The sequence below is a fragment of the Gossypium arboreum genome, chromosome 6 (genome assembly GCF_025698485.1).
Source record: "Gossypium arboreum isolate Shixiya-1 chromosome 6, ASM2569848v2, whole genome shotgun sequence".
Taxonomy (NCBI): Eukaryota; Viridiplantae; Streptophyta; class Magnoliopsida; order Malvales; family Malvaceae; genus Gossypium; species Gossypium arboreum.
Genome location: NC_069075.1, coordinates 140,619,684 through 140,630,077, shown reverse-complemented (window position 1 = coordinate 140,630,077; position 10,394 = coordinate 140,619,684). Strand labels below are relative to the sequence as shown.

General features: G+C 32.1%; 1 protein-coding gene across 1 annotated transcript; it reads left to right on the top strand.

The window, feature by feature from the left end:
- The first annotated feature begins 472 nt into the window (after positions 1–472).
- LOC108484128 (AP2-like ethylene-responsive transcription factor ANT) lies at positions 473–4,446 on the top strand. Its single transcript, XM_017787800.2, has 8 exons — positions 473–1,578; positions 1,665–2,259; positions 2,350–2,432; positions 2,613–2,621; positions 2,708–2,796; positions 2,882–3,006; positions 3,109–3,185; positions 3,452–4,446. The coding sequence occupies exons 1-8, from the start codon at positions 1,263–1,265 to the stop codon at positions 4,066–4,068; spliced, it is 1,911 nt and encodes a 636-aa protein (XP_017643289.1). The 5' UTR covers positions 473–1,262; the 3' UTR covers positions 4,069–4,446.
- The last annotated feature ends 5,948 nt before the right edge of the window (positions 4,447–10,394 follow it).

Below are 10,394 nucleotides of genomic sequence, written 5' to 3'. Positions count from 1 at the left end.
GTGATTAAATATCCTTAGTTGCTAACTTAAAAATTCACCATATTAGATTGCTTTGTTTTTTTTTTGAAAGGAATCAATTTGCTCAATTTAGAAATCGATAGAGATTGGAGAGATATTTTTACCAAATATTTTTAAATGAAAGTTGGGAACGAATATATCATCTAAGGGTGAAATTATTTTGAAGGCTTTTATATTAAGAGTCAAAATATATTTTGCCCATCTATTTATATTAGATTAAAGAATAAATTGATAATTTTATTAAAATTTTTATCTATTTTAACTATTAAAATTAATTTTATATATCAATATAAGCTATACGTGATACATCACTGTTAATATCTAATTATTTCACCGTTCATGCCATTTTTAAACAATATGATTGAGAAAAAAAATTAATATAAAAGACAATGTGTACTAAGATTAGATTATTATTACAGAGCTGGGTGATAGTTTTACCATTAGTTAATAAGTTACGAAAGAAAAGGAAAAACATATATAGATTTTAAATTGGATCCTCTTTTGAATTTGCAGGTTGTTTACAGTACTGTGAACATGAAGTGACTGGATAGGCAGTGTCCTGCACGTCAAATCTATCACCCCCCTCTGTGAACTGTAAAATATTAAAGCAAAATCCCAGACCCCTCTCCTCTCTCCTCTATCTCACTTCCCTCCTCTAATATTTTTAAAGCTTCTCTCATTAAGTTTATAATTAAATTATTTCTGGGTTTTTCTTGTTTTTTCATTAAAAAAAACTGAAGCAAACAACGTTTTTGGGTTTCTTCTGTTTGTTTCTGGGTTTTTTGTAGGGTTTATTAAGTGTGTGTGTGTGGTGTTGTGTTTTGAAAAAACAAAAAACAAAAAGAAAACAAAGGTAAGGGGACGTGGTCGTCTTTCTCATATATATATATACACAGATCCCTATGGAATAAAAGGGACACCCCTCCCTCTTCTCTTCCAACATTGCTTTGCTTGAAATTTTAGTTCTTTTTGTTTAGTTTTAAAAGAGAGACAAAGTGAGAGAAGGAAAGAGAAGGGATTCAATTTTAAAAAATGTGAGTTTTTCTTTTCTGTTTACTAGACAACAAAAGACCCAAGTTTTCTCAGATGGGGAAACAAGCAAAAACAGATTTGGGGTATGATTAGTTTTTTTATTTTTAAAATTTCACCTTCAATGATTGAGTTTTGCTTTGCAGCTTGGGGGGTTGTAAATATATATAAGTGATATATAAGTGTGTGAAAGAAAGAAAAAAGTTAGAAATAAGATGAAGACTATGAGTGACAATGGCAGTGGTAGTAATAATAACTGGTTGGGGTTTTCCCTTTCACCTCATATGAAAATGGAGGTAACTAATGATCCTCATCACCGTCATGATCATCATCATCATTTTCATCATCATAGTCAAGCTTCAGCGGCTGGTACTGCTGTTAATGTTGTTCCTACAAGCTTCTATGGTTCTGGTATTTGTTTTGGTGTTGGTGAAAGTGAAGGCTTTCATGCTCCTCCTTTATCTGTTATGCCTCTTAAATCAGACGGTTCTCTTTGTATCATGGAAGCTCTCAGTAGATCACAATCTGAAGGTATATATCTTCATTTTTCTGCGTTTTCTTTTGGCATTTTCAGATTGTTTTGTACTTTATATTAAAACCCTTTTTTTTATATCAAGGGATTGTACCAACTTCATCTCCAAAACTAGAGGACTTTCTAGGTGGTGCAACAATGGAAACTCATCAATATGGAAGCCATGAAAGGGAAACAATGGCTTTAAGCTTAGATAGTATGTACTATCAACAAAATGCAGACCATGAAACCAACTTTGCTGTTCAAACACATCCATACTATTCAGGTCTGGCTTTACAAGGCATGTATCAATCACCATCGTTGGAAGAAGAAGCTAAGGATGGTCAACTTGCAGACTGTGATACAATGCCATGTTTTAAAAATTGGGTAGCTAGGCAACAGTACTCCACTCATAGTTCACTTGAACAACAAATGACAACTAGTATAGTTGATGATGGAGCAGGTTCAGTACCTGCAATAGGTTGTGGGGATTTACAGTCATTAAGCTTATCAATGAGTCCTGGTTCTCATTCAAGTTGTGTTACAGCTCAAAGACAGATCTCACCTACTGCCACTACTGAATGTGTGGCCATTGAAACAAAGAAGAGGGGGCCTGGTAAAGTGAGTCAAAAGCAAACTGTTCATAGGAAGTCCATTGACACATTTGGACAAAGAACATCTCAGTATAGAGGTGTTACAAGGTCTGTTCATTCATGTTCTTGTTTTTCCACAGTTTGTTTACTGTTTTTTCTCACATTATTATATTTTGAAATGTATTTTTTTCCCACCAGACATAGATGGACAGGTAGATATGAAGCTCATCTATGGGATAACAGTTGCAAGAAAGAAGGGCAAACAAGGAAAGGAAGGCAAGGTTAGTGTCCTCAAAAGCAAAAAGCCAAAAAATACAGTATCCATTTGGAAGTATTCCTTCTTTTGACTGCAATTCATGGTCCATCTGTCTTTAATGACCTGACTTGTGTTCATTAATTCCTTGTTGTCATGTTGGTGCTTCTCATGGATGCCATTTCAATCAACTCATGCAAATTTTCAGTTTATCTTGGTAAGCTTTATCTTTAATCAGTATTGAAATTAATAAATCTTGTTTTAAATCTTTGTTAATCTCTAGTTTTTCAAATGAATCCTCAGGGGGTTATGACATGGAAGAGAAAGCTGCTAGAGCTTATGATCTTGCTGCTCTTAAATATTGGGGTCCCTCCACTCATATAAATTTCCCAGTAAGGCAACAACTTTTGTTTGATCTTTTTAACAAAGAATACCATATGATTAATTGAGATTCTATTGATTTTGGGTCTTTTCCAGCTTGAAAATTATAGAGAAGAATTAGAGGAAATGAAGAACATGAACCGCCAAGAATATGTTGCTCATCTAAGAAGGAAAAGTAGTGGATTTTCTAGGGGGGCTTCAATTTACAGAGGAGTAACAAGGTTAGTATATTGAAATTCATCAACCCTTTTTTTTATATTATTTTGTAAGATTTCATATATTGATTCTTTTATATATGCATGTATATATATGTGTATATATAGACATCATCAGCATGGAAGATGGCAAGCTCGCATTGGAAGAGTTGCAGGAAACAAGGATCTTTATCTTGGAACATTTAGTAAGTTCTTTTTATTTGAATCTCTTGCATGACCTAAAGAACTTTTTAAAGTGTTTATTTTTATGGCATATATAGTGGTATGCTTTTTTGTATGGCTGATATGATGACAGTTTGCTTTAAAAACTGTACAATATTCTGATTTCAGTCTCAATGAACTTTTTTAAAGGCTGTTTTTTTTAGGCACCCAATAGGGGGAAAAATTCTTAATCAAAAGCTTGATTTTTTTATTTATTTTTTGTTTATTAATGGTTCAATCTTCATTTTAGGCACTCAAGAGGAAGCAGCTGAAGCATATGATATTGCTGCTATAAAGTTTCGAGGTGTTAATGCGGTGACCAACTTCGACATTACAAGATATGATGTTGAAAGGATTATGGCCAGTAGTACCCTACTTGCCGGTGAGTTAGCTAGGCGAAACAAAGAGATGGATTCTAACAATGATACTATCGAAACCAACGGAGAGACCATTCAACATGGCCATGTTTCACAGCAACAACTGACTGTTTGTGCTGCTGAGTCTCTTGAACCGAAGACTACAAATACCGGAAACTATCGAAACCCAAGTTTCTCCATGGCTTTACAAGATCTAATTGGAGTTGATTTAGTGAGTTCTACACAAGCAATGGTGGATGAATCGTGTAAGCTAGGGACTCACTATTCCAACCCATCGTCGTTGGTAACCAGCGTAAGCAACTCAAGAGATGGTAGCCCTGATAAAACAGGCTCGACAATGGTTTTCGCGAAACCACCCTTGGCATCTAAGTTCATTACTCCTACTAATGGTGTTAATTGGTTCCCATCATCAACAGCAACTCAGCTAAGGCCAGCTACTGCCATTTCAATGGCTCACTTACCCCTTTTTGCTGCTTGGAATGACACTTAGAAACCCCTTTTTTTTTTACTCCTATTACTGAAAGAAACACATGAAAGTTTTGCATGAAGAAAGCCAGTGGGAGTTAGTGGAAAAAAGGCAAAGTCTTGATTATGTCTACTAAAAGTGCAGTTAATGGGAGGGAATTTGGGATCAATGAAAAGACAATGGTGGGGGACCTAATTGTAGGAAACTTTTTTTCCTTTTTTTTTTTTTTCTCAAGCTGTAATCTTTTGGCTTCATATTAGAATATGAAGATTTTACAAAATGGAGGGAAAGTATGGGATTAAGTTGATATGGGGGCCTTAATGATTATATTCCACGAAATGATGTAATTCAATGTTTCAATGGTTGTTATATAATTGAATCTACTTTTCTACTTTTTTTTTATTCATAGTTGCTGCCAAGTACAAAACCAGCTCAATGTTTCCCAATAATGCAAAAAGTTGAGCTTATTTTTGAACACTAAGTCTTTGCATTAACACCATTATGTCAATAAAGGGTGCAAGATATTCTCGAAAGGAAACAACATAACAAAGCTTCATACTATAAGATTTAATGCTCATAATTAGTTATGACTTTGTCTGCAAGTAAATTATTATTTGAGGTCTGAAATTTACAATTTTTATCACGGATATAATTTTTTATTTTTTTAAAATTTGAACTTGACAATTATTTTTACGTTAAAACTTGAATTAGGAGATTGTTTTTACCTTGGGACTTAAATTTGTTTTGTCGTCTTTGAACTTGGCAATTATTTTTATATTGGGGCCTGATTTTCAATGACTAACTTGAAAAAAAAGTTCAAGCTCTAACGTGGGAATAATTATTAAGTTTAGGATTTAACTTAGATAAAAAAATTTAAAGTCCTAATTTGAGAATATTTACCAAATTTAAGGTCTAATTTGGATAAAAAAAATTCAAGCTTTAGGCTCTAAAAATTGATTTATATTAAGTATGTAAAGGTGCTTTAACTTTTTCTTCTTAATTCCATATGATGTAAACTAAAGATTTATAAAAAGGGATCCCATATCTTGGTGTGGACTATGGAAAAAGAGATGATGGCATGGAATGTGCCTAAATTGAGAGATTTATATCATATCCCACATTTTCTGCTACTTTGTTTGCATGTCTGAGGTGGATAGCAATCTTAAAATTTTAGATTTGTTAAAAGAATTTTGATAGGTTGACAATGAGGAATATGTGCCGTAAAAGCTGGATTTTTGAAGAACTCTATCCACATTTATTATTTTAACTACTAAAAGTTTATAGTTCAGACAACATGCAAGAAATTATCCACTTCAAACTGTCGTTAACTTGTTCCAATCTATCTATTTACACTTATATGATAAAAAAGAAATCATCAATTCATTTGATAAAAAAGGGAAAATTACTAGGTAGGTCCTTTTATCTTGTAGGACAGGGTCTCATTATCCAATAATATTATGTTATGTAAGGGTTTTTTTTTTTTTTACACATAAACCTTCTTTGTAGTTTGACTCAAATTTATCCCATGTCTTAAAGAAGGTGATAAGCCAAAAACATGTGAAGATGAATCTTGTTGAGACAAGTTTTGGAAGTAGTGACTCAAGTAATGCCCATTGCACTTAGCACCGAGTAAATCATATAACTTGACTTACTTATTGGCATATTTGATCAAAATATCTTAGATATTTGCTTGCATGTTTTTATCAATTTGTACAACCAATCTCATGACTATAATCAGAGAAGATCAAATAGGATTATTTTTAATGAATTTTAATGTGATCTATCATATACAGAGATATGTAATCCAAGAAGATATGTACTGACTTTATAACTATTTGTCTCAATTCTTTGTATCCTTATATTGAGGATATTTGATTTGATGAGATTTAAGATGTTATAATTGATGTCGATAATGACGATAGAATGATTGCGAAGCAATAAGAAAAGGAAAAATAAGAACACATGGATTTTACGTGAAAAACCCTTTCGAAAAATACCACGGGCAAGGGAGGAGAAATTCACTTATGTTCAAAACCAAATGATACAAGAGAAAAATCGATTACATCTATTTAAGGGTTGAAAAATTTTGTTCTAATCAAAGTTAAGTAGAAGAAGAATAGTTCTATACAGATTTAACTTGTGCAACTGTATTTATATCTTCAACAAGTGACGGGATTCGAGTGACACAATCTCTAACATGTGCAAATCAGGATGGATTAAAGGTTATTTTGTGAAGCTGGATTTACGCTCAAAATATGAAAGCCTTATTTAACCTTGAAAGAGGTAATTGTGGCGACAATTATGAGAGCAATGACAATCTTTTGCAACAAAATCTTTGGGCTGTGAATTGTGCTAATATTGTGGAATATGATAGTCCATCTATGAAGAATAGTTCATTTGAAGCAACATATCTTAAAGATTGAATCAGATCGAGTCAAGCAATCAAATCCCTTGAAATATAAGATTGAATCGTGATTGCATTGAAGACTTATCTCAAATTATTCTACTTTATCTTGGACTTTATTATTATATTGTATATGTTATTTATGTTGTAATTTTATAGGAGAGTTTATTATAATTGATCTAATATTTTATCAAGTCTCATAACTCTTATATATTTTAAGAGACTTGTATAGATTTTGTATCGAAAATTTGTAGCACTTATTTGTTAATTGAGGAACCTGTTATTTGAGAGTGCATTGAGAGTTTAAACAAGTTTATTAGAGGTGAGTGATCTAGGCCTCGCAGACGTAGAAAAACTAGATGCATAAACAACTCATTTGTGTTTTTCTTTTTTCTTGTCGCAGTGCCATCTTCAGTGGGCACTGCGGTTGACACTTCCATTTGCACAAGTTATTTTCTTTGCAATTATTGATTGTAGATTCCAACAATTGGTATCAGATCTTCCTACTTAACTTAGCTAGTGATGTTTCCGAATGTTAGTAATCACTAGAAATGGAAGGGTCTTCAGTGCCACATCCCTCTATGTTGAATGCTTCCAACTACGCTTATTGGAAGGTAGTATGAAAGAGCTTGACATGCGGTACTTATTGGTATCACCAGTTATTGAGATTGAAGCAAGAACTCCCAAATTTAGGCATGGAGTACTGATGAAAATTGACTTGCAATTGACAATTCCAAAGCACTTAATGCTATATTTTGTGGAATGGACGGTTAGGAGTTCAAGAGAATCTTGAAGTGCACCATTGTCAAGGAGGCATGAGATATCCTTGAGATTGCTCATGAAGGCACTAATACAGTGAAGTAGTCAAAGATGGAAATGTTGACTACAAAGTTCGAAACTCTTAGGATGTAGGACAATGAAACAATAGGTGACTATTATTCTAAACTTTGTAATTTTTCCAACCAGACATTTGCACTTGGAGATGAAATCTTCTAACTCTAAATTGGTTAGAAAAGTCTTGAGATCCATGCCTAAGAGGTTTTTATTGCCATTGAGGAAGCCGATGATATAAATTGTATGATGATTGATGAACTTATTAGATCCTTATAGGTGTTTGAATTGAACCTTGATGAATCTAGACGTAGTAGATCCAAATGTGAAAACAGTATTGTTTTGCAAGTGACAGATGCAGTGACTAATACAGGGTCCACTGTGATTGAAGATTTTTAAGAACAATTTGTTTTGCTTACACAGAACTTCAACAAAGCTTTCAAAAAGCAGTCTAGAAGATTCAAAAAGTTTCACCAAGAGCTTTCCAAAGATTAAAGCCAAAGGAGTAGCTTTCAAATAAGGTGAGAAAGAGGAGGAGGAATCCAATGCTAAGAATGTCAAGAATTTAGACACATCTAAGCTGAGTGTGCGAATACTCTGAAGAAGAAGAAAAAAAAATCCTTGTTGTTAGAGTGAATGGTTGTCTATAGAACATATTGGTATGGGTGGATTGAGGAACCACCTATTAAAGGATCACCATTGAATGTCTTTTATAAGTGCAATACTTGTATATGTATTATATTATTTGAGGATATTCAACTTTAGTGGGAGATTTCAATTTTTTTTTTTTTGTTATATACTCATTTAAGTTATTTCACTTTACACACACATTAAGGTTATTTTCCAAAGAAATAAACTTTCTTTTGGTTTATTCACACTTTAATTTTGGTATGTTTTGATCTCATTAAGGTTTAAAGAGAATCGTTACAAATATATATGTTTAGATCCAGGGGCGAAGCTAGAAAAAAATTTTTGGGGGGGCCGAAATTTTAATTTTTTATAGTCTATATATTTATAATTTTTAAAGAATTAAATTGAATTTTTATAATTTTAGGGGGGCCAAAGTACAATTTTACCTTTACTAATTTAAAATTTTAAAAAAATCTAAAGGTCCTAAATGAAAATTTCCCATTTTAGGGGGGGGCGGGGCCCATGCCTGTCCCCGCTGGTTTCGCCCCTGTTTAGATCACATTGCATGTAATTTTCATGCAATACATCTTAACTTATTTTATGTCATTTAATTGTGTTAATACACACGATCATTGTTGAATTTAGTTACAATATACGCAGTGAAAGTCACCTTAGTTTCTATATTAACATAATTACTGAATGTGATTATTCAAAATATCTTTTGATTATTGTTATACCTCCACCCCTTGAAAACACTCCTCGAAAAATTCCTCGAGAATAACCCCTTACAGCCAATCCTCAATCACACAACCATGTAGGTCCCATGTATTAATCGCCACCTCTAACGTAAACCAACCACATCTTGTCTAAAATGATTGACGATGTATCCAATCGCCACCCTACTTAAATTGTTGAAATGTAAACCACATCATGTTATCGCCACCTTATTTGATATATTATAACATATACTTATGATTGAAGTCAGAGATTGTTGAATAATTCATCAGCATTGTGTTTTGTTTAAAAAATGAAAAAAATAAAGAACCTCAATAATGTCGAAATAAATACCAACCATAGAAAGGAATCACGTTGTAAGAAAGTAGGGTTTGGTCATTGCCAGTTGGTTTGAAGATATTGTCAATAATTTTTCGTGATTTACATTTGGATTTTTGGCCAAAAGCATGCCCTACACCCATTGCATCACAAGGAAAATATAATCTTCCTTTACTTTTTTGAAGAAAAGGGTTGAAAAATTACATGTCTAAGAGGAATTAAATCAAAAGGTTTGATTAGACAAGAAATAAAGAGGCTTATTATAAAAGGATTTATAACAAACCTAAGAAAAGTTCACTGTTTGTGTAAGATTTTGGTTCCGAATAACAAAAATCGAAAATCGATTTAAATCGAAGTATTTGGACGATTATAAAATATATATTAAAATATTATTGTTATCAGAATCGAACTGGAACTTTTTATGATATACAGAATAAATATTTTAATTAAATTTTAAATTTGATTGGATTTGAATGTGAGTATGAAATTTTAAATGAATAAGAAAGTGACAGTAAAGGAGATTGATGGTCAAAAAGATTGATATTCTTTGTGGAGGAAAGTTTTATTTTTATTTTTAATGCAAAATAGTGAATATATAAGCATTATCGGGTGAAAGATTTCAAAAAGACAAAAACCCTCCTTTAAGTTCAGTCAACAAATATGATTACAAAGGGGTGATTGTTGATGACAGCTTGGGAGTGGTGAAAACAAAGCTTGTGGCTTTGAGGTTAGTCGTAGGACACTACATTGGAAAAGTAATAATAATGGATTAATCTTAGTTGCACACGACCTGGATTCACCCCATTTTGCTTATTATCATCATTCATTTTTATGTTTTTGAATGATTTCCGATCTTCATGTGCCTTCGATTTTCTTGTTTACTAGTAGTGTTTTTGGATGTGCAATGTATTATATTTTTAGTAAAGGTTAAAAATATCGATGACGGTGAATTATAAAATAAAAGATTCCATCACATTATAACTACTGTCTATCTAAAAAGTGTTTAAGTAATTATACCTTTATTATATGTTATCGTAAGCAAAATGCATAGATGGACTTAGCGACAGATTTAGAATTTGTGTTGGAATTGAATTATAATATATTTTTTAAGGCTATAGTGTAATTTTATCGTGTAATAATTTATGACTTTATTATTTTTGAAATGATCAAATAGGAATCTTTTTATTTTTAGAGGGTTAATGTATAATTTTATCATATAATAACTTTAAATTCTATCATTTATTAGGGAAGTAAAAGATAATTTTTCATTTGAGGAGAGGAAGCAATTCACCTCTTGCTGGACTCACCGTCCTTTTACCAGAATTGATTTGTATTGTATCAATCTATTTCATTATAACATTTTGAATTTATCTATATCTTTTAAAAAATATTTAATGTATGTATAAAAAAATATTTGCAAATATCAAATAGA

Excerpts from the sequence above, each read along its gene's own strand:
- LOC108484128 (XM_017787800.2), top strand. The coding sequence starts at position 1,263 with ATGAAGACTATGAGTGACAATGGCAGTGGTAGTAATAATAACTGGTTG. Across the intron at positions 2,260-2,349 it reads CAGTATAGAGGTGTTACAAG|ACATAGATGGACAGGTAGAT; the intron begins GTCTGTTCATTC and ends TTTTCCCACCAG. Across the intron at positions 3,186-3,451 it reads TCTTTATCTTGGAACATTTA|GCACTCAAGAGGAAGCAGCT; the intron begins GTAAGTTCTTTT and ends TCTTCATTTTAG.